This window comes from Protopterus annectens, chromosome 14.part0 (assembly GCF_019279795.1).
Source record: "Protopterus annectens isolate FY-2018-M chromosome 14.part0, PAN1.0, whole genome shotgun sequence".
NCBI classification, from domain to species: Eukaryota; Metazoa; Chordata; order Ceratodontiformes; family Protopteridae; genus Protopterus; species Protopterus annectens.
The window spans coordinates 895,298,259-895,324,842 of record NC_056748.1 but is presented as its reverse complement, the minus strand read 5'-3'; the positions used below and the strand labels follow the sequence as shown (position 1 = coordinate 895,324,842).

The window sequence follows — 26,584 nt, the reverse complement described above, 5'->3', positions numbered from 1 at the left end:
AATGAAGGAGGGAACATTTGCAGTTAGTTCTGAAATGATCACTTTAACCACTAGACTTGCCTAATGTCTGTAATACCTGGGTGGTGTAGTAGTTGTGCAGGGATTTACTTGAGTATTTCAGGTGTTGCGTGAAGGATCAGATATTTAGCCTTTGAAAGAATGAATCCTAGCATAATTCCCAACTTGTGCAGCAACTGTAGATGTTGTATTAAAAATAACCTTTTTAAAGGGTTTTTGAGTTGTGTGAGTTCAGAACAGGTACAATCCTCTGGTTTTGGCACATTTTGGATGCTGCCTACAAGTCTAATATTTAAGTTTCACTAAAGGAATGCATTAAAGTTAATGTAGAAAATTTGTCAGAGATGAGGTTTTCAATAATTAATGCGTACCTGTCACTGGTATGAGAATAGTCAGATTTATTTCAGAAAACTAGCTTGCAAAGCATAACACATTAATCATTGCATCTGAAAATGAATACCAGAAGTTGCCATTGACTGTACTAGAATACATAATTTGCACATAGCAATTAAATGAGTCATCATATTTGACTAATATTTTTGCTCTGCAATACATAAATGACTCCTTAATGTATTAATGATAGCCACAGATTTTTTTTTACAAAATAAAATGACAGTGTTTAATTAAGTTCACACCATCTGTTAATTCTTCCAGTTTTCATTTTACTCCTACCCTGCTGAATTCTGTGGCATATGATGACCCACGTGACCTAAGTTGGGCTAATAGTTTGAAAACTGCAGATGACAGATAGGAAAGGATAGGAGCTGATCAGACAGCACCATCTCTGCCATCCTGGAGGAAGGGTGATGGTCCCAGTCCACCAGTGCCAGTTACTGAATTGTATAAATTCCCTCATTATCTTGTGTGAAAGCATGCATACACACAAGGGCAATGTAGTAAAACCACAATGTGAAGAGAATCCCTGCGTCACCCACCCAGGGATGAGGTTATGAACATTAAAAGTGTCCTCAAAGCTGCAGGCAAGGGCAGAAACAAACTCCATGACTGTCTGTGTGATGGCCTGTCCAGTCATCTCTCACCTCCATGCCCAAGAGCAGTGGCAGGAGCCTTGACAGTTAACAGGCATGGAGGGAAAAAAGAACAAAAAAGGAAAAAAAAGTAAACAAACAAAAATATGTTTCTGTGTGTGTGTGTGTGTGTATATATATATATATATATATATATATATATATATATATATATATATATATATATACACACACACATATAAACGATTATGATCTACTCGCTGATTATAACCTGCTTACTGTGTGTTCGAGATATAGATGCCAAGAAATTCTCCTCAAGAGCGAGGCTCAAGAGGTGAATCTTGGCATCCATGTCAAGAACACATAATACAGGGTTGTAATTGATGAGATGATCATAATGTGTCATACATAGAGATGTATATTCTCCATGTACTCTTAGTTACAGGGAGAAAATTGCTAAGCGTTCTCTTGACTTTCAAAGCCGTAAAGCACATAGCGGATGCAGTCAGAAAGGCAGCATAATGCTGTCCATCACATTTACACATAAAATGCATCTCTACTGTCTATGTTTTCATAGAACATCCAGATTATTGCTTTATATTTTGTTTGTTTATAGTGAAATCTGTAGATCTGATGTTGTTAATCTTCATTTATTCATGACTGATGGGTCTCGATTCCATTTTCGGAACAGTCTCAGCCGATGTAACATGCTTGTGCCAGCCAAAAAGTCTCGACCTAAGGTTATTCATAGTGCCCCTCTCCTAATCTCCCCAGATCTTTTTGCCACGTAGAGTTTCAAGACGCGTCAGGCCAGCTGTCAAACTGTTTCTTTTTTTCCTCAAAACATCGACCTGGTTTCTTTTATAATTGCTTATAACTCCTCTGTTTTTAGTCGTTTATACCTTGGAATACTTCACTGCTGGTGCGAGTGAGAATTTCCCTCCTTTTTACCTTGACTGGTACTTTTTGGTACCATCATTGGTACAGGCCCCTCCTTTTCCCTTACCCTTTGGTAATGTATATATACCATTGTTGATACTCCCCTTTTGGTGCAGTGGTTAGCATTGTCGCCTCACAGCAAGAGGTTCTCTTGTTCGATCCTCGGCTGGGGTGCCTTCTGTGTGGAGTCTGCATGTCCTCCCTGTGGTTGCGTGGGTTTCCTCCGGGTGCTCCGTTTTCCTCCCACATCCCAAAGACATGCTGCAGGTGGATTGGACACTCTAAATTGGCCCTAGGTGTGTGTGTGTGTGTGTGTGTGTGTGTGTGTGTGTGTGTGTGTGTGTGTGTGTGCCTTCTGTGGAAGGTTGGGCGCCGGGCTGGCAACTCGACACTGTAATACTCCATTGCCAATCATGAGCAGACAGGTGATCCGCTGTGGCGACCCCTAACCAGGAAAAGCCGAAAGAAGAAGAAGTTGATACTCCCCTTTCCTTTTGGGCTAATTTTCTTCCTTTTCCTGTTGTTGAAAGAGTTTCCCTTCTTTATGCGTGTGCGTCTGCGTGTGTGACTTTCGTTGACAGTATTTTTTATTGACTATTAAATTTCTGTTTTCATTGCTGTTGCTTTATTGTTGTCTGGATAGTAGTATTATGCTGGACAAAAAGGGCACTACTGATTTCAAACAATGTGATAAGTGTGGCAGGAAGATGCCCAACTCCAATGGCCATCTCTCCTGTCTTTATTGCCTGGGAGTACCACACTTGGTTCATCCCCCATGTGAACTATGCAAGGGCTTTAGTGCCCGCACTTTAGCCAAGTGCAAGAATAAGTTAATCCTGAAGGGTCTTTTAAAAACCCCTTTCTTGGAGGCTTTATCTGAGGCGGAGGTCTCAACCCCTCCTAAAAAAAGTCGAAGAAGAGGAGCCAGTTACTGTCTTCATCTCCTCATATGCAGGAATCGAAAACCACTAAGGCCCATGTTCATACGGAACTGAAACCAAAAGTTACTAAAATGACTTTGACACCTGTGTCATACTGGAATCAAAAACTCCATTGACGGTGTTGTTCCTTGACCGTGGAACAGACAATGACAGTGACTACTACTCCCACAGTACCGAACCCTTCCACGGTACCACAGACCCTCTTGGCACAAAAAATAGTTTCCCCATTAAAACAGGCCATTTCCCTCCCCTCATCACAACCTTTTGGTCTTTCGACCATGCTGCCAAAGGTCAATACACTACCCAGGAACAGATATTCTCTGTCACTTGACCCCTTTGTTGGACAACAACTAAGTCCATTCCTACATCGGCCTGAATCTCCATTGGGGATGTCAACCCGTTCCACCAGGCATCTTCCGGAGCTCGATGTAGTGGGACTCGTGGATCAGCTCTTAGCATCCAGAGGCATTCCAACCCCTTCTAGGACCTCCCTCCCATCTGGAGCCAAAGGTTTTTCCCCCTGACTCCAATCTACATTCCTCCTTCAACCTCCCCGCAGGTCTTGGAGCAATCGATGCCGATCCCTACCCTGGTGCCAACCTCTTCGGTGCCATTGGTAGATCTTACCTTGGTTTCCGAGCCTACCCTGTGGACCATGGCTCAGTCAGAGCTGACCCACCCTTGGGACAGTGACTGGTCTTTTGGCACCATGATCCCTAGTATGGCGCCAATTTTTTCTACAGTGCTATCTATGGTTCCGGCTGCTTTGACAGCTCTGAGTCCTCTCGTGGCTCCTTCCCTGGAGTTGGGCTCGTCTGAGCGAGGTGAGACCCTGGTTCCGAGGTTTTCTTTCTTGGTCCTGGACTCCCATCCCTCTTCAGGTGGGCCTGGCTTCCAGGTTATGGAGAGGGCACTCGCCTCAGCAGTCTCTCAGTTGGCTCCCTTGGTGCTGGAATACGTTTTTAGGGAAAGTTTTTTAATAATAATAATAATAATAATAATAATAAAAATAATCAAACTACCACTTACATAAACATATACATAACATTGTTAATCAATTTCACACAACACAATATTTCATTACATCTGCATTTCAGTTTCATTAAGTTATGGTTATAGTGATTGTGCTGACACAATTAAATTCATGATTTTGTCATATCTACTGTTGTATATTTTTAAACTTTATACACTTTTAAAAAAGTTTTAGATTTTTATTATAAATATTTATTTATTTATACACAACAAATTATCACAGCAACCTTTTTGGTACATATACACAATCCAGTACTTGATTATACACTATTGTAATAATTGTAACACAGTTTATCAACTATAGTTTACTTTGTACTGTTTCGCTGACATTTTATACATACAAGATGTTTATTCTCTATTTATACTGTCTATGGACATTCAGTTATATATATTCAAATTTAAATCAAATTTTAATGGACTTGTTATTTTAAAACATAACAGGTTTTATTATACAAATTGGATTATTGTTTGATTAGTTCCACAACTTTGTTATTCTGGTCCTGTGGTGAAATAAAGACTTGGGATTTTCTTTGTCCCTTGGTGCTGGAATGCCATATTTACATGCCCTGTGGTTCGCAGCTCCCACATTCCACTACTCTGGGACATTGGCGTCGTCTTCTGATCTTCCCCCTAAAGAGATCGTGCAAGAGGAAGCACGTTGATCCTCCAGAAGAATCCCTCACCAAAGATACAGATTACAATGAAGGGGAAGGGTCCCCATGGTCACCTCCTGATAATGTCTCCTTTGGAGACATACTGGAGATCTTGAAACAGAGGGGTGACTGGAAGCCCACCAACCCTTCCTCGGAGGAATCTGTTTTCTTGCAGGCGTTCCATGCCCAACCCTCTACTTCCTGGGTGACCCTGCCTGCAGTTGACTTGGTAAAACTCATCATGCAGCGTGCCTGGAAGGCCCCTGACACTGTTGAGACAATCCCCCGGAGATCGGACAAAATTCTCTCCCCTCCAGAGGATCACCCCATTGCTCCAAAGGCTTGGCAGTAGATGCTGTGGTGGTGGCGGCAGCTACCAAGAAAGAACTTGTAGACCAGAGTCCTGCTGTTCATCCTCCAAACAGGGCATCTCAGGTGATGAACAGACTGGGGAAGTGGGATTATGCTTCAACGACCTTTGCCATATGGTTATTGAATTACTTGCCACATTTTACCCGTCTCCAAAGGGACCTTGATTACAGAAATCCCAGGGACGTTAGCAGAAACAGTGTCTGAGGTACGTGACAAGGTTGGTTCACAGCTTGCCACCCTGGAATCCATATCCAACTCATCCATGCTGTTAATTGCACATTCAACCGAAGGGAAGGCCAGAGCAACGGGTACAGGCATTATCATGAGATGTCACACCTGTATGCACTTGTGCGACTTTGTGGACCCTTTTAAGTCTTCTTTTGTCATTGCTCCCGTTGATGTTTCCTCTCTCTCCTGTCCAAAAGCAGACTAGACAAGTATGAGAAGGACGGAAAGACCCTATCAGCTGAGGGCGTATGTTTTTCCACTCCCCAACGATCCTATACTAGGAATCAGAGAAGTGGAAAAATGTGGTTCAGGAAATCCCAAGGGCTATTCCGTGACACACGTGGTGAGTTTTCCCCCCAGGGCAGAGGGGGGAACTCATCAGGAAGACCCCCCCCCCCATGGCAGACGGGGTCTGTGCAACCAGGGTTCAGAGATTCCTTTTCTGTGCAGCCCTACCAGCACTCCTGAAGAGTAGCTCGATTGCTTTCCTCTGGAAGCAGTCGGGGGACGATTCTCTCTGCATCCCTTAGCCTGCCTGACACTGAATGACATCAGATTCTTGGGTGCAGACAATAATTACCTGAGGTTACCACATCCCTTTCGATCTTTATCCGAGACCACAAAGGAGAATCCCCAACGTTCCACCCAGACAGAGGGACATAGCAGCACAAGAAATTCGAAAGCTACTCAAAAAAAGAGTCATCCAAGCAGTCCCACCAGACCAGATAAAATCCGGATTCTACTCAAGATTCTTTTTAGTGCCAAAAAAAGGTAGGGGACTGTAGGCCAATCCTGGACCTTAGCATCTTGAACAAAGTTCGTCAAACAGACCAAATTCTGGATGGTCATGGTTCAGTCTATTCTTCCGTTTCTGGAAAAAGACGACTGGATATACTCTGTAGCTGTCCAGGATGCATAATACCATATAAAAATGGACAAACACTCTAGAAGATATCTCCGCTTCCAGGTGTGAGCCAGTCATTACCAACTTTGAGCGCTGCCCTGTGGTCTCTCCACAGCCCCCAGAGTGTTCACCAAATGTATGGCAGTAGTAACAATTCACTTGAGACTGCAAGGATTCCAAGTGTTTCCATATTTAAGCGATTGGCTCCTTACCACCTCCTCCAAGCATCTACTGCTTCTTGCCTTGCATTACACCCTACAGTTAGCACGACTCCTGGGAATATTTGTAAATGAAGAGAAGTCACAGCTACTACCTACTCAAAGCCTAAAATTTGTAGGAGCAGCATTCGACACGAGAATTTGCATTGCCGCCCTTCCTCATCGCAGGCTTCACAAACTAAGATCTCAACTCCGAGTGATATTCTCTCAGGACAAAGTCCCAGCTTGTTTAGTTCTTCAACTGCTTGGATGAAAGGCAGCGATGATTACTATAGTTCTCCTAGCAAAACTACATATGAAATTACTACAACCTCTCAATGGTCCCGATTAAAACATCCTATGTCTCACCCAATCCGCATAACCAACCACTGCAAGCAAGATCTGACTTTATGGATGAAGCCAGAAATTGAACTGTAGAGTTGTTCCTTCTCACCTTCTCAGCCCAAGGCCGTAGTGACCATGGATGCATCCCTGATGGGGTGCATTTTCAGAGAAAAGACAGTCCAAGGCACCTGGTCCCCCTTAGAGGTCAATTTGCATATCAGCATCCTAGAACTGAGGGTGGTGCTTCTGGCATTGCAAGCATTTCAATCTGCCCTCCCATTGGGGACAATTGCTATTGAGTTAGACAACATGTCAGTAGTCTGGTACATCAACAAACAGGGGAGAACAGATCCTACCCATTCTGTCGGGAAGCCATGAGAGTATGGCAGTGAACGATGGCCTCCAACCGCTTTCTGGTGGCAATGCATATTCCTAGGAACTCCAATGTGATTGCGGACAAACTGAGCAGATGCATTCTTCTGTCTCACGAGTGGTCTCTCATTCCCAAAGTGACGACAGAACTTTTTCGTCGCTTGGGGTCAGCCTTGCTGTGATCTATTTGTGTCCCTAACCAACCACAAATGCAGCAGCTACTTTGCCCTAATCCACCCTCAGGGGAAGTCCCCGAGGGATGCTCTAGTACGCAATTGGCTCCTGAGACTGCTTTATGCCTTCCCTCCCTTCCCTCTGATCCCACGTTTTCTAAAGAAAGCTCTCTGGCTGAGAAGCAAAGTAATCCTCATTGCACCCTATTGGCCCTGACAAATCTGGTTCCCCTTCCTTTGGCCTCATCTGGTTCACCGCCCATGGACTGTGGATCCAACTCCAGGGTTACTGTCACACCCACAGGGGCTGATCCATCCAAACCTATTGAGCCTCAAGCTGAAAGCTTGGTACCTCCATTTCCAGTAATTACCAGGCAAAATAACTTTTCTACTCCTGTACGAAAAATACTTCTGGCTTCCCTTAAACTGTCCACCAGGAAAATTTATCATAGCAAATGGAACAGATTTTTCTTTTGGTCTCAGCAGAAGGGACTGGACCCCTTTCTAGCTCCCATTAGTTTAGTGTTGGAGTATTTATCAACCTTACTCCATTCAGGAGCTTCAGCTTCTATGATCAGGGTCCATTTAGCAGCTGTCTCAAACTTCCATAATGGTTTCCAAGATTCCTCACTAATATCTCACCATCTCTGTAAAATCTTTTTGAAATGAGTCATGCATATAAAACCACCTTTCAAAGAGTACATCGAACCTTGGAATTTGACACTGGTTCTGCAGACTAACTCGTCATCCCTTTGAGCCCTGCTGCCTCTTGCAATATAAAATTCTTGTCTTGGAAGACTTTTTTTTCTTGGTAGTCAGTACCTCAGTGAAGAAAATATCGGAATTCCAGGCCTTGTGTGTAAATCACCCTTACATAGGTTTCCACAAAGAGAGTATCTCTTCGGACAAACCCTTCTTTTCTACCCAAGGTTGTCTCAGAGTTGCATATCAGTCAATCCATTGGCTTACCAGTTTTTCCTAAATTTTTCTAATAAAGGGGAATATTGCTTGCATTAATTAGATGCACATAGATAACTACATTTCTACGTAGACAGGACTAAGTCTTTCCATAAATCTGACCAATTGTTCCTGTCCTTTTCAGGACCCAAGTTAGGAAAATCAGTTTCTAAAGTCACTTTGGAAAATGGTTGAGAGATTGCATCTCTTTTATCCATCAACAAAACCAGATTCATTTAACTACCAAAATCAAAGCGCATTCAACTAGATCAGTTGCTGCCTTGGTGGCTTTTCATTCAAGAGCTTCTATAGATGACATTTGCGCAGCAGCTACTTGGGCTACCCCTCATACTTTTATCACTCATTACAAGTTGGATTTGGTCTCCAGGGGGAGAGCATCCTTTGGCTCAATGGTGCTCAGGAATATCCTTCCATAGGGCCTCCCAGGACACAAGATAGCTAGGGACTCTGTCCCTTCAGTTATGAATGAATGAAGATTAACAACATCAGATAAAGAAGTTATGTTCTTAGCATAACGTTCCATCTGTGTTGTTGATCTTCATTCATTCATGACATCCAACCCACCAACCCTCTCCGAAAGACTCTTGGAGGTTCAGATTTGGTCCTGGTCATACGTTAGGGCATTTGCTCAGACAAAGCCTCTACTTTATTGTCTTTATGGGCAAACTGAGGAGATTAGGAGAAGGGCACTATGGGTAACCTTAGCTCGAGAGTTTTTGGCTGGTGAGAGCTTGTTATATCAGCCAAGTCGGTTCCAAGGACGGAACAGAGACCCATCAGTAATGAATGAATGAAGATCAACAATACAGATAGAACGTTATGGTAAGAACATAGCTTCTTATTTAACTGACAAAACGCAGAGGATTGAAGTCACTAAGTAATGTATATTCGAGTTTCAGAACATCTTTTTACAGAAAGTTAGGGACACATTAAGGGTACAGACTGTAGGCAGAAGCAAATCTTTTGCTCTGGCACTGTCATTTTTTAGTCAGTAAAGGCAGATTTTACAGCCAAGCGGTAGGCCTGACCTTAACAACGTAAGTAGGGGTTGCTTAACAGTTGTTAAGGTTGGGTCATACAACACTTGGCACTTAACTGGTTTGTCATTTTACAAATATTGGAATGTAATCACCGTTCTCCATGCACTATATATATATATATATATATATATATATATATATATATATATATATATATATATAAACTCTCAAAATGGTAATTTCTAGTTACCTTCCCTACATTAACAGATTATGCTGTAAGCTCTGTAGTAGTAATAGACAAGTCATTAATTAACCTCCTTAGAATAACAGGCTATCTTTAACTTACCTCCCTGCGTTATTCCCATGATTTTTTTTTTTACTCAAGGTTAGGGATGTAAATGTTTTTAATGTGAATGTTGGAGTAGACAGTTATGCATTTGTTTTTGATACATCATTTGAGAGTTATATATTATTAACTTTCTAGCTAATTTGGTGATTTTTGACTCTGGCTGAGAACAGTTGCATAACTGGCATCTTGGTATAACACAGTACAGTGCATCAGGTTTCCTTTGTCTATATATGCACTTACTGCTGTATTACATTGCCTGAACTCCTGTTACTGCTTTGTGTCAAGTAAAACCACCACAGCTGTCTTCTTTTTATGTAACTTTTTGTAAACCCTAGACTTTTCTCCCATGTTGTGTACTGTTTTAATTTAGTTTTACAATACAATACAGTTAAATGTACTGCTGGTTTAAGTAGACAAGACATTGCAAGTTGCACTACATTTTATGTATCTAAATGTTTTATCATCTTTATGTTATTTTCTTCACTTTTTTAGGGTTATGGTTTTCCTGTGAATCGACTGTTTGATCTCTTGCATGAAATAAGAGATCAGTATAATGAAACTCTACTGAAAAAATGGGCAGGAGTGTTCAGGTTAGTATAAATAAGAAATCAGGAGAAACATTTCTGTTCAGTGTAATCTGATTTTGTTGCACTAATTGTGCATGATGATATTGCAGAGTGAGACTGCATAATGCAGTGAATAAGCATATTACTGTTGATTGAAGTACTACTATTTTTACATAGACTATTTAATATTGAGCTAAAATGAAGGTCTTGGACCCTCATAGCAAAGAGATGGATGGATTGTGTGATAGAAGACCTTTGACAGTCAGGCATGACTGTCAAAGAAGGTAGGAGAGTAGCAATGAGTCGAGACAAAGATGGTGAATACCCCAATCCTATGCAGAAAATGGGAAAAAGGGGGTTGATGATGATCAAGATGATGATGATGCCTTCATAATTCTGCAGTGACAGTACACCACAGTGTCTAAAAAAGGATTTTTACTTCAAGAATTTACAGTACTACAACGGACCACCCTAATGCCCTTGAGAGTTTAAATAATGAACATATCTCCTTCCATGTGATTTGTTTTATTTAATTTTCATGATATATATGGATTATAATAGCAAAATAAATCTGAGTAATTTAGGGCTTTGTTTTTTTTTTTTTTTAACACACTTTTTGCCCCCATGTGTGCCTACTGTCAAACAACATGAGAATTAGGATTTGCCCGGTACAATACAGGGTCAGCTGTCCAGAGGAGTCTTTCATCAAGGCAGTCACAAGGGTCATTTGTGTCCCTCGTCACACCCAGTAAGATGTAAATAATGGGGACTTTTTATATTTTTAATCTCTAACCCCACCATGGTGACATAAACACCTGCATCATCACAGGGACTTACCAGTACCACACTGCATCTGAACATGCACACTCCTCCTTACATGTAGACAAGGGCTACCATCACCAACGTAAGTAATAACAGCAAACATCATTCTGAGACCAGCTCCTGCATTCTGTGCTCTTGGGCCTCCATATGTAGCACTGGAGCAGAGCAGTGCAAAAGTCCAGAAACCATCCCTCACTCCTACAGAATGAGAGAGCTGTAGCCACTCATTTCCCATCCTTCCCTCCCTGGCTTTTGCAGTGCCAAGCTGCTAATGAGACTGGACATTTGGGGTACAATCAGGGCTTTATCCCTCTCTGCAACAGAGCTGTGGTAGGGCTTTGCCTGTTTACCCACAGATATTGATAGACTAACTTAAATTTCTTTTTTGTTTGAGTCAAGGTCTAGTCAAAGTATTTATGTATGACTCCCTTCTGCTAAGTGTGTGTTTTCTGCTCCACACAGTTATTTATGTCCATGATTTGGTTTCTAGCAAAACCCAGACTATCAAACCTTTTCATTCAAATAGGCTACCACATCCTCTAACTTGCCCCTAGGTATGAGACATCAGGGATGATTATATTAGTTTAGGAATTGCAAGTCCAGTTGCCCATTTTCACTGAAAAGCAGTTCTTGGGCTCAACCCTCTACATATTGTAAAGTATAGAGTAGAGAGTTGATTATCCGAGCCATCTTGGGACCTAGGGTAGTTTGGATAACCAGACTGTTTGGATAATCAAACATGCAATTGAACCGGATAAAAAACTTATAAAGTCTTATTTTTTCTGCATACATCAATCATTCAGCGATTCCAGTGGACAGTAAAGAATACTTTTCACACGAGTGAGCTAGAAGCTCAAAACACATGCACAAGCGAATATTTATAATGTTTACATATTCAGACTTTGATTTTTCCTACCTGAAAACTTTGGAAGGCTGCATTTGGATAACTGATGTTTTGGATAATCGATGTTCTGATGATCAACTCTCTACTGTCGCAGAATTTAGTCATTGTCTGTGACTTGGGAGAGGTACTTCATTTTCCTTTGATACTGGGAAAATCGGATAGTTGTCAGTTCTGTCTTGTGGTGGTATTTAAATGTATTCTCCTGTACTGATACAGCAGTGCACTATGACATGCAGGTGAATGCCGCATGCTTAATGTGCTGTCTAGTCGATGAAACATTATACTAAGGTCCCCTCTTGAGCTACCGGTCATTAAGGCAGAGACTGAAAATTCCTTAGCATTTAATGAAAAAGAGAAGCAACTCTGGTATTAGAGGACATTAAGCATCAGTGATGTGTGCAATGGCAGCTAGCTGCACAAATAGATGAACAACAAGTGTTAATGTTCATGAGAACTGAGGTACTGAAATGTGCAGTAGCACTCTGATACCTGCAGTGCTCAGTAATACAGCTTGCATCTAGTAAAGAAATGTTATTGGCTTGAAGTGACACCATGTCCCATATTCCACTGCAACATGTAGACCAGGCAAAGTATATTCCATACAAGCAAGTATTCCACACATCTTTACACTAAAGTATGCCCTGTTATCCTCACATATTCAGTATAGTCTTCAGCAGCCTCACTTACATTCAAAGGGCACTCTGCATACAGGGGTCTCAATGGAGAAGCAGGGCCGAATGGAGAGATGATAAAATCAGCAAGAAAAAGGAGAGTGATATTGTTGAAACTGAATTCATCCTCGATTCTTGGTGTGTACCTTCATGAAGTAGACCCTATTTTCACAAAATCTCACCAAGACGACACTGAAATATAGACTGTAGTTTATATAGCGTATATCATGGGCAGAGGTAGATTAAAAAAGTAAAAAACAGACAGCTGGGTGCACAAGTCACAGTATAAGAAAGTGCCCAGTCCTGGTATGTGCACTGGTGCCAGGACTACAAAAGTGACAGTGTAGAATCCTCAAGACATGGAAACATTCCTACAATGGGATTATTTCAGGCTTGGGGGGGGGCTCCCATGTTGTAGAAGGAAGTGCTAGTCCACAAAAACTGACAGGCCATGAGAGACCCATAAAGATCATAGATTGGACTATTGAGAATAAGAAAGGAATTCTGTATTGCTACTATTATGCAGGAAGCCCCAAATTTCCAGATAGAAGATATTCAGAAAGATTAAGACAGAAATTTAAGGAAAGAAAAATAATTGCACAACAAAAACTGCCAAAAGTTTCAAATGCAAATTTGTGTTCATTAATACAACACAAGCATGAAAAATGTTATATAGACAAAGAAACGTTGGGCTGCTTGGAAAAAGAAGCGACAGAGGTAGTGTGAAAATATACAGAACAAAACCTAGTGATTTTTGAAAGGTATAAAAAAAGAAACATGGATGTGAAAAAAAAAAGATATCTGATATGGTGTAATATTTATACACAGAAGAAAGCCAAACCAATCAGTACAAAAAGCAACTCCAAATATATTTGAAGAGAAATACAGGCCGTTGACACAATCCCCCACCCAGGCATCATTGATAAACTCACCCAGCTGGGTATCAATGCATGTATTGTCAGGTGGGTTGCAAACTGGCTCACTGATAGAACTCATACGGTCAAAATAGGGGACTCACCTCCTCCAGCAGAACCGCAACTAGTGGTGTTCTACAGCGGTCGGTTCTGGGACCCCTACTCTTCAGAATTGACTTCTTTGAAGTGCAGGCTAAAACTAAAGGACTATGGCTGACAAAGTTTTCTGATGACTGCAAACTGGGAATGATCATTGAAACCTCTAGCGATGTCAGCATCCTACAAGAAGGTCTTACGGAGACCAATAACTTGTGCCAAAGTCATGGTCTTCAACTTAATGCAAATAAATGCATCATCATCCTGTTCCGCAAGAGTGATGTTCCTGCAACCTACCACATTAACAGCAATACCCTAAGCACACAGTCAGTGGTGGGAGATCTGGGCTCACAGGTTGACAGCAACCTTAACTTTGATCACCATGCCTCCACAGTGGTAAGAAGGGCATTTTATATTGCTCTTCTCATAAGTAAGGGCATTGCCTCCAGAAAAAGAGGTTATAACCCCCTCTACTCTTCCCTCATCAGGCCAGTGATGGAGTCAGTGCTCCCTTTGGTATGTTCCTTTCCAAACACCTGCAGCAATTGGAGAGACCGCAAATGTTCCTTACGAAGAAAATTCAGGGTCTTCGAAATCTGTCTTATGTGGACAGACTGAAATCATTGTCACTTTACTCTGTTATGCAGACTGCTCAGAGGCGACTTGTGCCTTGCATGTAGAGCAGTTTCTGACCCAGCTTTGATGGAAATGCTGCACATTCACAAGTCAAATGGCACACGGGTCACTCACTCAAAGGACCTTAACCTGGTAAGTGACATCAGCAGAACTTCCTGGATAGACAGATTTGTCTCATAGAGATTGCCTCACCTGTGGAACAAGCTTCCTGTTCATGTTAAACAAACCCCCTCGCTGGCCCTATTTAAGCAGAGATTGGATGGGTAACCAGAAATTCACCCTGGGGGTTCCACTTGTGTCCCTCTTGGTCAGGGGCAATAGGTGATGATTTTAGTGTGTGCCTGAACCAGATACCCTTGGGAACATGGGTTGAACTTGGCTAGGCTTATAAGGGCCCTTGGGCTATTAGCCTAGTAACCTCCTATGATCCTATAAAGATATGAACATTTTCACAATACAAAAAAAATAAGATCACTAAGGGGAAATGTAGACCAGAACATTAGTAAAGTAGAAGTTTAACAAATAAAAGATGAAGTTATGGAATATCTGCAAACTGAAGGATTTACTGTAGAAAATCTAACACAGGTTATGTCATAGCATGATGGAACCATGAGTCCCCAAATTAAGGAGAAACAGCTACAGCGGAATACATCTGTCGAAGAAATATGGACATGGGAAAGAAAGAGAGATTTGATATGGTCCAATATTTATGCAAAACGAAAAAACAAAACTAATCAATACAAAAAAGCAGAACCAAAGATATTTGAATAGAGATGCAGGCAAAGGCATCCAGATTTGGAAAATTTCACAAAGCATAAGAAAAAAAGGAACCAAACTAAATCCACAAAACTTGTTTATTTAGCGCTTTCGTCCACAAATAACACTGGACTTCATCAGAATAAACATACTCACTCACTCCATGAACTTTATATACCAGTACACAATCACTTCAATTAAAAGCCCCTCCCCTCTCACACAAATTGCACTAATTACACAAGAATTACTACATTGCAATAGTATGTTTATTCTGATGAAGTCCAGTGTTTGTGGATGAAAGTGCTAAATAAACAAGTTTTGTGGCTTCAGCTTGGTTCCTGCTTTCTTTGGGTGTTTTCATAGTATTATACGCGTCTTTGGATTATAAGAAAAAAAGGGGGAAAGTAGAAGAGAAGATTAGTAATGGAGAAGGTTAAGAAATAGAAACTGAAGTTATGGATTACCTGTGAAGTGAAGGATTTAGTAGTGTAGAAAATCCAACTCTGGTAACGTCACAGCATGATGGAACAATGAGTCCCCAAATTAAGGAGAAACAGGTGGAACGGGGAAGCATCTAATCTCTTGCAACATGAAGATGCTTTGATGTCCCTCACTACGAAACCAGTAGAAAAGTTTATTTGGAGTTGCACAGCAATTGGAAGAGCAGGAAACAGTGGCGACTCTGACACAGTCATTGTTGTGAAGTGATAGGCCAGTAAGTTCCCATATGAAAGAGCCATGGATAACACAACAAGGTTAACCTTTTTCTGGCTCCGCCAAGTCTGCTCTTCAAATTTTCCCTTAAGGAAGCTCTACTCTTAGTATAACCAGACTACTCACTGTATTATAAGCCTAGCACTTGTTCTCAATACTTCTCTACTAAGTAAGCACTCTCATACTAAGTAAAGCACTACATCTACTCACCACCCCTGTGAATATCTACTTCCCTTAAAGGTATACCACTCCCTTATACTGTTCTAGCATGTCGAGTGGTAGATTACTGGCGTCGTCTCCAGTTTAGCTGGTCACTCTGGGCATCTTGAGACAATGCTACAATTGTCTCATGTACACAGACAACCCTCTCCTCCTCCCAACAAACACAAATACATGTGAGAGATGCAACTATATAGCCAAACTGGAGGCTGAACTCTCTCAACTCAGGGCTGGCATGACCAGACAGGAGGAGATGGCAACCACACACACAACAATCCCAGTCCCACATAGTCCTACCACAACTGCAAACCAAACACATAAAAACACAAAGACATACTCGGAGGCTCTAATAAAAAACTTACCAAAACAACAGAGGCTCCCAAAGCAGCCATCCAAAAATCCACCACCTCAAAACAAAACACATGCAACACATACTTCAATAAATCAGTGTGTCGACCAATCGCAGCCCTTAAGGCCAAACACCTTGCCTGATACACTAGTAATAGGTGACTCCATAGTCAGACACACTGATGTCCCACTGACCAGGCTGAACAAGGAGAAGGTGACTGTGAGCTGTCTATCGGGAGCTAGGATCCGCCACATAACACACGCACTCAGGTTACTCCAAAGCAATTACAAATATGACTCCGTCATTGTCCATGCTGGTGTGAATGACCTGAGACGTACCTCCCTGGACTACATGAAAAGAGACATAGAGGAGCTCTCCGATTATGTAGCCCAGGCTGGTATGACCCTGACCCTGAGCAGCATCTTGCCCTCACCAAGAATGATACCACAATACAAAGACAAGATGATCAGCTTTAACAATTGGCTCAAGTACTGGTGTCATTCTAAGGGGATCCAATGTCTGTCTGCCTGGGATGATATGTTGGACAAGCCACGCTGCTTCGCAAGGGATGGCTTACACCTGTCACCACTGGGCTTCCGGATATTGGCTAAGGCTCTTGCCACCCCCATAGTGCCTTTTTAGGCAAGGCTCAAAAGACAAACCCACCTCCTTAGAAAACAAAAATGGAAAAAAACTAAGGGTAATGCTGCCCAATGCCAGAAGTCTAAATCTCAAGATGCAGGCACTTGATGCACTCCTCAGCATGGAGAACATCGACGTCTGTGCAGTAACTGAAACCTGGTTCAAGGCTCATGAGAGCACCCCAGCGCTACCAGGCTATACCTCGTATCATGCTTTTCGGCCCCAAAACCCGGGCCGAACCACAAAGGGAGGGGGAGTGTCCATATTCATAAAGGACACCCACACCTCCAGGTTAGTAGCAACGCATGAAGCATCAGAGACCATACAGGTGTAACTAACCATAGGCAAAACTGCTATACAACTGGTAGCATGTTACAGACCACCCTCCCAATCTTAAGAACCCCACTCAGCCTTCCTGAAGACATTGGAGGATATGAATGTATCACAAAATACCATCATAATGGAAGACTTCAACTACCCAAACATAGATTGGGTACATTATTCTAGCCCTAATACCCTAGCCCAAAGGTTCCTGGAATTCATAAATTCAAATGCACTGGAACAACTAGTCACCTCTCCCACTAGGGGAGATAGTATACTAGACCTAATCATCACAAACATGGGGACAAAATGCTCCACACCGGAAGCATACCCCTCACTAGTGAGATCTGACCACAAACTAATCACCCTGGATATACATATCCCACCTCCACCCCCAGCACAAAAGACCACAGTGAAAAACTTCTCAAAAGCAGACTTCACTCTTCTTAAGACTGAGATGGTATCCTTTAAGCCCATTGCGTCAGTGGATACCACATCCCACAATGCCGAATCCTTCACAAATGCTTTCTATGGACATCTCCAAGAATGCATGGATCATGCAATCCCAAACAAATCCAAGTCCTTCTCCACCAAATGTAAGCATCCTGTGTGGTGGACCTCAACCATAAACAAATTGTATAACAAAAGAAGGAAGCTACTGCACGTCAGAGCGAAATCCCATGAAGGGAAGCAATCTCTGATCAACATTAGCAGAAAACTACATTCTCTCATAAAAACATCCAAGGCAAACTTTGAGAGAAAAATCGCCAAGGACACTAAAGATAACCACAAAGCCTTCTTCAGCTTTGTTAGAAACCTGGGCGGAAACCCTCAGATATGCTCAGAGTTGGTTCACAACAACAAAAAATACACTGAACCCACAGATATTGCTAACATTCTGGCTGACAGGTTCAGTGCAAATTTCTCGCCTCCTTCACCCCCAAAAGAAGAAATACTTATCCCAGCTGAATGTAATCTCCCTGTCATCTCAGATGTCCAAGTGAGAACCGCCCTAAACAAAGCAAAAAACACAGCATCAATGGGACCTGACAGTATCCCGGGGTGCGTGTTACGTGAACTCCAAGAGGAGCTAAACCCACACATAAAAATGCTATTTAACCTTAGCCTTACTTCGGGATATGTACCTGAACACTGGCGTACAGCAACAGTGGTCCCACTCCACAAGGGGGTGCCTCTACAGACCCTGGAAACTACCGCCCCATAAGCTTAACTAGCCTGGTCTGCAAAGTTATGGAAAGAATCATTATGGAACTCATAAACAAAGACATAGGGGACCTACAGACACTTGACCCCACCCAGTTCGGCTTTGTAAAGGGCAGATCCTGCCTTTTAAACCTGGTTGACTTTTTCAAAACAGTCACTAGAGCCATTGATGAGGGCAAAGCAGTCCATACAGCATACCTGGACTTGGCTAAGGCCTTCGACACAATACCCCACTCAGGCATCATAGATAAGCTAAACAGCTTAAAAGTAAACCCTTATGTCACTAGATGGGTTGCAAACTGGCTAAAGGACGGAACCCATAAAGTTAAAATCGCTGGAGCAATGTCAGACTCAAAGCCAGTCACAAGTGGTGTCCCACAGGGATCTGTCCTGGGACCCCTCTTGTTCGGCATTTATTTTTCAGATGTTAAAGCAAACATGGGAGGGCTGTGGCTGACAAAGTTTGCAGATGACTGCAAACTAGGCGCCATAGTCGATACACCAGCAGACACACACATCCTACAAAAAGACCTCACTGAAACGGACAACTGGTGCCGTAGTCACGGCCTTAAACTAAATGCCAAAAAATGTATAGTCATCCCTTTTGGAAAAACAAAGTACCCACAAATTATCACATAGACAGCAACCCACTGAGTATGGAAAAAGTAATCAGAGACCTAGGGACCCAAGTAGACAGCGACCTCTCATTTGACACCCACGTTGCCAGAGTGGTTAGAAAAACATTCTACCTTGCACACCTCATCATGAAGGGATTCACATCCAGATCCAAGGATGTCATTGTACCCCTATATTCCTCCCTCATCAGACCCATGATTGAGTACAATGCCCCATTTGGTATGTACCTCACCCGGCACTTGCAACAGCTGGAGAGACCACAAAAGTACCTCACCAAAAGGATCAAGGGTCTCCAACATATGTCTTATTCTGCCAGACTAAAGAAACTTCAGCTGTATTCAGTAGCATACCGCCTGCTCAGAGGTGATCTCTGCCTGACGTACAAGGCCATGTCCAATCAGGTTCTGATGGACATGCTCCACCTCAAAAAATCCAAATCCATCAGGACCACGAGAGCTAAAGACTTAAACCTCGGCACAAGTATGAATAGGACATGCTGGAGGGATAGATTCATAACCCAGAGGCTTCCCATGCTTTGGAACAGGATCCCAGTTCGTATTAGGCAGAGCCCCTCACTGACTCTCTTCAAGAGAAATCTTGATGAGTGGATGGGAGATCGTAAGTTTACCCCAGGGGTCACATCTGTGTCTCTGCTAGACAGGGGCACAGTAGGGGACCTTCATTGTGTCCCTACTAGACAGAGGCACAGTATTCTAGATTTATTCTGTACATTTTTGTACCATTTCATGGGGTGGCAAAAGCCACATCACTATGGCTAGGCTTACAAATGCCCCAGGGCGTATAGCCTAGTACTATACTATGAAACTAAACTATGAACAAGATGCAGCTGAAGTGAATGTTACGTGATGATATTCTGGAGCTTTCTGTAGAATGCCTACAGGAAACAGAGCGCGAAGAATGTGCCCTCAGTTTGGAAGAAAATTATCTAAGGGAAGAGTTGCTTGATTTAATAGAGATGGATAGACATACTAATCTTCATATTACAAAGACATGCATCTGGAGCGTTTCTCCCCGGGCATTGGCTGAAAATTGGCTCGTTCCAAGTCGGACTTTCCCGGTTAACAAATGTTAAATAAAAATAAAAAATAAATACTAAGATTGATAACAGAAATAGATTACACAAAGTAATAAAAACCCAAAATGTTAGAATTCTGATAAAACAGATGAACACAGTAATCAATACTATTAACAGAAGTTCATGTGATATAACAAAAGAAATAGGGTATATTATTGTGCAGCTAAATTTGGGCAACCACGGTGGTGTACTGGGTAGCATTGCCACCTCACAGCAAGAAGTTCTCCAGTTCGATCCTCGGCTGGGGTGCCTTCTGTGTGGAGTCTGCATGTCCTCCCTGTGGTTGCGTGGGTTTCTTTCCACATCCCAAAGACTTGCTGTAGGTTGATTGGACACTCTAAATTGGCCCTAGGTGTGTGTGTGTGTACATGTGTGTGCCTTGTGTGGAAGGTTGGGCGTCGGGTTGGCAACTCGACACCGTAAAACTCCACTGCCAGGTGATCCGCTCTGGCGACCTCTAACCGGGAAAAGCCGAAAGAAGAAAGACAATTGTGTAGCTAAATTAACAACAGATAAAGTCTTGCCACAAAAACACAGAGCAATAAGCGAAGGGAAGAAATCATATACCATCATGGAAGTATCAAATAGAAAAAAACTAAAAAGCAGTTAAAGCAAGAAGTGTCACTAGAAGAGTGAAACTATATATATTCTATAGAAGAGGAAACGGATAGACAGAAATACTTAGATGGATGTGATAAAAGCAATGTGGACTATTAGAACAGACCAGGATCTATCACACACTGCGGCAAATAATAAACTAAATATATCAGCACAGGCAAAAAACTTAGAAGATATGCAGATAAATGTAAAGGAAAAGCACAAAATAAGCAATTCTTTAATGACCAAAAAAAGTTTTATAAAGAAGCAAAGCAAAAGGAATAGAAACATCACCAAAAAAGGAACCCATTTGGAGAAATATGTATGAAGACCCTGTGGAACATAACAAAGATGCTGAATGGGTAGAAGAGCTACTTATATGCCCATCCCAAACAGACACCAACCTGCTTAACAACAGTAAAAACGATACTCCTCCTTACTTAAGCATGAACCTGCAAGCTATCTTAAAAACTATAGACCAATAACTTGCCTCCCACAGCTGTATAAACTATATACTAAATACTAAAACTGATGCAAACAGAGTTTATAGTCATTTAGAAGAAAATTCAATCATGACAATAGAACACATAGGGGACAAAAGAAAGTCATATGGAACAAAGGATCATCTGTTGCTAGATAAAGTCATAATGGAGAATTGTAAAAAGGGGAAAAATCTAAGTATGGCATAGACAGTACAAAAAAAAGCATTTGACAACATCCCACATTAATGGATAATGCAGTGCTTACAGATGTGTTATATAAACCCTACGTTGATTAATTACATTCCAGTGACCATGAAACAGTGGCAAACCACTTTGCAGCTAAGTTAATATAAAGGACAAATTTTTATCCCAGGGATAAAAATTCAAAGGGGGATATTCCGGGGTGACTTTGTCACTGCTGCTGTTTTGTCTTGCCCTTAGCACATTAAGCTGTTTACTTAACAGATAAGATCATGGTGACAGTTTGGCTCCCAGAAAACAGCCAGGTGTTAAAAACGTCATCTTTTTGTGAATGACTTAAAACTTAAGGCAGGAAAGCGGAAGCACCCAGAAAATATCAGTTTGGGAACAGCAATGTGATATAAAAGAACTTGAAGAGGGAGTGTATAAATATTTCAGAATTGATGAAGGATCGACAGTAAAACATGAACAAATATGAATAAAGCTCAGTAAGGAATAGTTTAGAAGACTAAATCTAATACTTTAGACAGCACTGCCATCAAGGAACAGTCCAAGCTGTAAACCATGTTGCTCTTCCAGTTCAAACCTAAAATTCTGTGGTGATTGATTGACCTCAAAAGATACTGGATCAGTTAGAAAGGAAAACAAGAAAAATGTTTCACACTTATCAAATACTATATAAAAATCAGTGTATACCAATATTTATATACTCCTCATTCTGAAGTAGGTATCAGGTCCCTCGAAACTGATTACATGTATAGATCTGCAGTTGTGGGACTGCATACATATCTGCTGACCTCACCAGATCCAAACAGAGTGAACATTTTAAAACATGAAGAGAACAAGTCTAAGATGACTTCCCAACTGTGCAGTTGTTTTTTCATTCTTACCCGTTTCAAAATCTTCATTCTTCTGAAATTGCAATCTTCTCATCTCATTAATTTAAATTTTGGTTTTATGGCGATTCGATCTACTGAAGTAGATCTATGAAGATATATGTGCGTGCGTGTATATACATATATGCATGTGTCTGCGGGTCTACTTCATTTCACTGAAAATTCATTTGACTATAACTCATTTAATTGAAAGTTATATATGGCGTTTTCCGTACTGTAGAGCGATGCTGGAGTTAGTATATAAAGTAAGGAGTGGTGTGGCGGGCACAGCCCCCCACATAGTTTGGTTATATATTGTGTTCTGGAAAGAGTTATTCATTGAACTTGTAAGTATCCATATCTATGGATGTAATGTGATCCTATCTCGCCTACATTCATTACTGACGGGCTCGGAGCTGAGAGTCGGCTCCGACTGGCCACTATAACTAGCACAAAGTCCCTCATTGGCTGGGCTAACCCTGTATCCCAGGATGCATCATGCCCAAACCCCCAGATCTCGTTTGCCGCTCCTAGAGTAACGTTGAGGTCTCGACTTGGCTGTGGCTAAGTACCCTCTCTTTTTTTGAACTTATAGCTGTTTGCTCGAGTTATTATACCAAAAAGCTATTTTAATAGCTACATTGTCTGTTATTTCCATTTTTTGTGACTGATTGCGGTCTTTTTATTGTTGGTTATGTGGTATCCTTCTGTTTGGCGGGCTAGGCCCGTTGTGAGTTAGAGGGCCTTTGCCCTATCTTGTGTCTTAGTGTCGGGCGTTTTTTGTGTCTTAGTGTTCGGGCGTTTACGTTAGAGCCCTTTCCACCCTTCCTCTTTGTGTTGTTGAATGTGTGGTTGTTTTTCCTTATGTCTGGTAAGGAACAAAAAGAACATAAGCCATCTGGCTTTAAAAAATGCACCAAATGTGCATACAAAATGTCATTGACTGATGGCCACGCCATCTGTGTTTATTGTCTTGGGGCCATACACTTGCAGGAATCCTGCAGTGTTTGTCATGCCTTCTCTTCCAGGGTTTTACAGGAGAGAAAAAATAAACTTATCCTTAAGGGTTTGATTAAAGCCTCCTTTGAGGAAACTTTACCGTCTTCTCCCCCCTCAGAGAAATCCAGGTCCAAGGCAAAAATGAAGTCTCTGGCTCCGACTAGTTCTTCGGAGCCTCCGGAGAAAAAGTTAAAGGCTATATCTCCTTCCTCGGCTCCACTGGTCTCGGAGCCGCAGGAGGTACTGTCCAAGGCTATGTCTCCTTCCTCGGCTCCACTGGTCTCGGAGCCGCAGGAAGTCTTGTCTGTTTCGGGATCGGTTTCTTCGACTCCACGGTCGTCGATGCCGAAGGAGGTTGTGGTGGTTCTCGAGCCTGCTTCGGCTCCGATCCTTTTGGAGCCGATCCCCCAGTCTTGTCTCGGTTCTGACAGAGAGGGTTTCTCGACCCCCTTCTGTCTCCTCCAAGTCCTCCAGGCTGTCTGATTTGGATGTGGATAGGATGGGTCCAGAGGCTCCTCCAGTCGCCAGTGTTAACTAAATTATTTTTGGCTCCAGCCCAGTCGGCTCTGGAGCCAGCCACTATATCGGTTCCATTTCTTCCTCCTCCGACAACCTCGGTGTCATCGGAGTCGGAGTCTGCTGAATCGAGTGAAGTCCTTGGGTCGGCTTGAAACCTCCTACTAGTCTTTTGGATCCGACCTTGGCTCCAACCTTTTCCATCCCTTCTACAGGTTTTGGTACTCGGATATCCTCGGTCGAGCCCGAGGGGGATACATCGGGGCTTCAGGCTTCGGCTCCGAGTCTCCCCCTTGGTGCTTCGGCTAGGACTACTCCGACTCCGGTCATGGTCTCGGAGGCGGGTTTTTCGTCCGATTCTGGTGGACCTGCCTTCGAGGCTATGAAGAGCATGCTGGCCAAGTCCATAGTGACTTCACCTGAATCGGCAACTCCTTTCCCAGACGCTGCGACTAGAGCTTCTGGTGCCCCCCTATCTCTGGACAGAGGGGCTCCTAGGCCTGAGGATACCTCCATGTGTGGTCCCCTGCTTTCTGAGGGCCCTTCAGAGTCCGTGCCTGAGGAGCCTCCCAGGAAGAAGTTGTGTAAGAGGAAGCACGTAGACTCCCCAGATGAGCCTGTCACCTCGGACACCGACCTCGATGATGCAGAAGGGTCCCCGAAGTCGTCCTCTGATGATGTCTCGTTCTCCGATATCCTGGAGATCTTGAGACAGCGGGGCGACTGGCCATCCAAAACCCCTTCTGAGGAGGAGTTGGTCTTCCTCAAGGCCTTCGGAGCCCAGCCTTCCGCCTCCTGGGTGTCTCCACCCTTCGATGAATTATTGGATCTTATTTGTCGAAGGGTGTGGGAGCACCCTGACTCTGTGGAGCCAGTTCCTAGCCGCCCCAATAACTTCTTATCTGCGCCTCCTGGAAAAGAATTTTTGACCAAGGGGAGTACCTGTGGATGCTATGGTGGTGGCGTCTGCCACTCAGCAGGACTTGGCAGAGGCTTCTACTTCCATCCATCCTCTTAATAAGGAGTCTAGGAGTATGGATAGGTATGGGAAGCGTACCCTGTCTTCAGCGACCTTTACCTTGCGGTCACTGAATTACTTGTGTCATTTTACGCGGCTCCAAAGGGATCTCATAAAGGAGTTGGGAGATACCTTGTCGGGTAACTTGCCTGAGGCGTTGGCCCAGTCTGTTAACGCCCAGCTGTCTACACTTTCTTCCATCGTCAACTCGTCCATGAGGCTCATATCTTATGCAGCTGAGGGGGTGGGTAGAGCAGCGAGTTCGGGCGTAGCCCTCAGGAGGCAAGCTTGGATGCGCTTGTGTTATTTTGCAGAGGCTTTCAAGTCTTCTTTAACGGATGCCCCATTCGACGGGTCCTCGCTTTTTGGACCCAAAGTGAAAGACTCCCTCACCAGATGTGAGCAGGAGGGTAAGACTTTGTCTGCCATTGGGGCCCGTTTTTCGCTTCCCTCTAAACCTTATCCCAAGGCTCAGAGGGGAGGGAAAATGTGGTTCAGAAAGTCTCAAAAGTTTTCCCCTGCCCATCAAAGTGACCCCCCCCTCCAGGGGCAGAGGAGGGGGGATTTTAATGGAAGGCATCACCCTAGAGGCGGTGGAGGCCCCCGCAATACAGGAGACCGTGAGTCCTTTCGTGGTTCCTCCTACCAACGTCCCTGAGGGATTACCCGACTGTGCATCTCCGGAGCCAGTCAGGGTCATTTTTCGGAGCATCTTCAGGCCTGGGAGTCCATCACTCAGGATCGATGGGTGCTTCGTATCATCACCGGAGGTTACACCATTCCCTTTATTCGTCCCCCCTCCGCCATCAAGGAAAATCCCGGACGTTCCACCCAGTCAACGGGATCAGGCAGCAATAGAGGTCTCAAAGCTGCTAGAAAAAGGAGTCATCCAACCAGTCCCCGCAGACCAGATCGGATTAGGAACTTACTTAAGGTTATTTTTGGTGCCAAAAAGAACAGGGGACTTGAGACCCATTCTGGATCTCAGCCGTTTAAACCGCTTTGTAAAGAAATCCAAGTTCCGAATGGTCACTTTGCAATCCATTTTCCCATTGCTGGAAAAAGGAGTATGGATGTGCTCCATCGATCTCAAGGATGCCTATTATCACATCAAGATAAACAAGGCTTCCAGGAATCATTTACACTTCCGGCTGGGAGCCAGTCATTTTCAATTCCAGGCCCTGCCCTTTGGTCTCACCACAGCCCCCAGTGTGTTCACCAAGTGTCTGGCAGTGGTGACAGCTCACCTGAGACGTCTAGGATTCCAGGTGTTTCCTTATCTAGATGACTGGATCCTCACCGCCCCCACCAGGCATCTACTTGTTCAAGCCATGAGAGCTACTGTCAAATTGGGCCATCTTCTAGGGATTTCATTCAACTGGGCAAAATCTGTATTGCTGCCATCACAGCGTGTTGCCTTTATCGGCGCAGAGCTAGACTCTGTAGAGATGCGAGCTTTCTTACCGGCAGAGAGAATAAAAGTGTTACAGGCCCAAGTCCTGGCTTTACTACCCCGGGAAAAATCCCAAGCCAGGATGGTTCTTCAATTGTTGGGATCAATGGCGGCTACCATTCTCCTAGTTCCGCTAGCCAGGTTACACATGCGAATACTTCAGTGGCTCCTTTCGGCCCAGTGGTCATATCAGGAACATCCCTTGTCCCATCCGATTCCCATCACGGAGAGATGCCGGCGGTATCTGCGTTGGTGGCTTCTCTCGTCCAACCTGAATCAAGGGAGACCCTTGAGCCCCCCCGTCCCCTATTGCCACAGTAACCACGGATGCCTCCTAGATAGGGTGGGGGGGGGCATTATCTGGGGGAGATGGTCCAAGGTATGTGGCAAGACCACGAGGTTCACTT

At 43.2% G+C, this 26,584-nt stretch overlaps 1 protein-coding gene across 2 annotated transcripts in view; it reads left to right on the top strand.

The window, feature by feature from the left end:
• EXOC6 (exocyst complex component 6) overlaps positions 1-26,584 on the top strand; it is a 1,799,203-nt gene that overhangs the window by 832,150 nt on the left and 940,469 nt on the right. For both annotated transcript variants that reach the window (XM_044056688.1, XM_044056689.1), the window contains exon 13: positions 9,963-10,060. In XM_044056688.1, the coding sequence (XP_043912623.1) occupies positions 9,963-10,060 (98 nt within the window). The remainder of the gene's footprint in view (positions 1-9,962; positions 10,061-26,584) is intronic.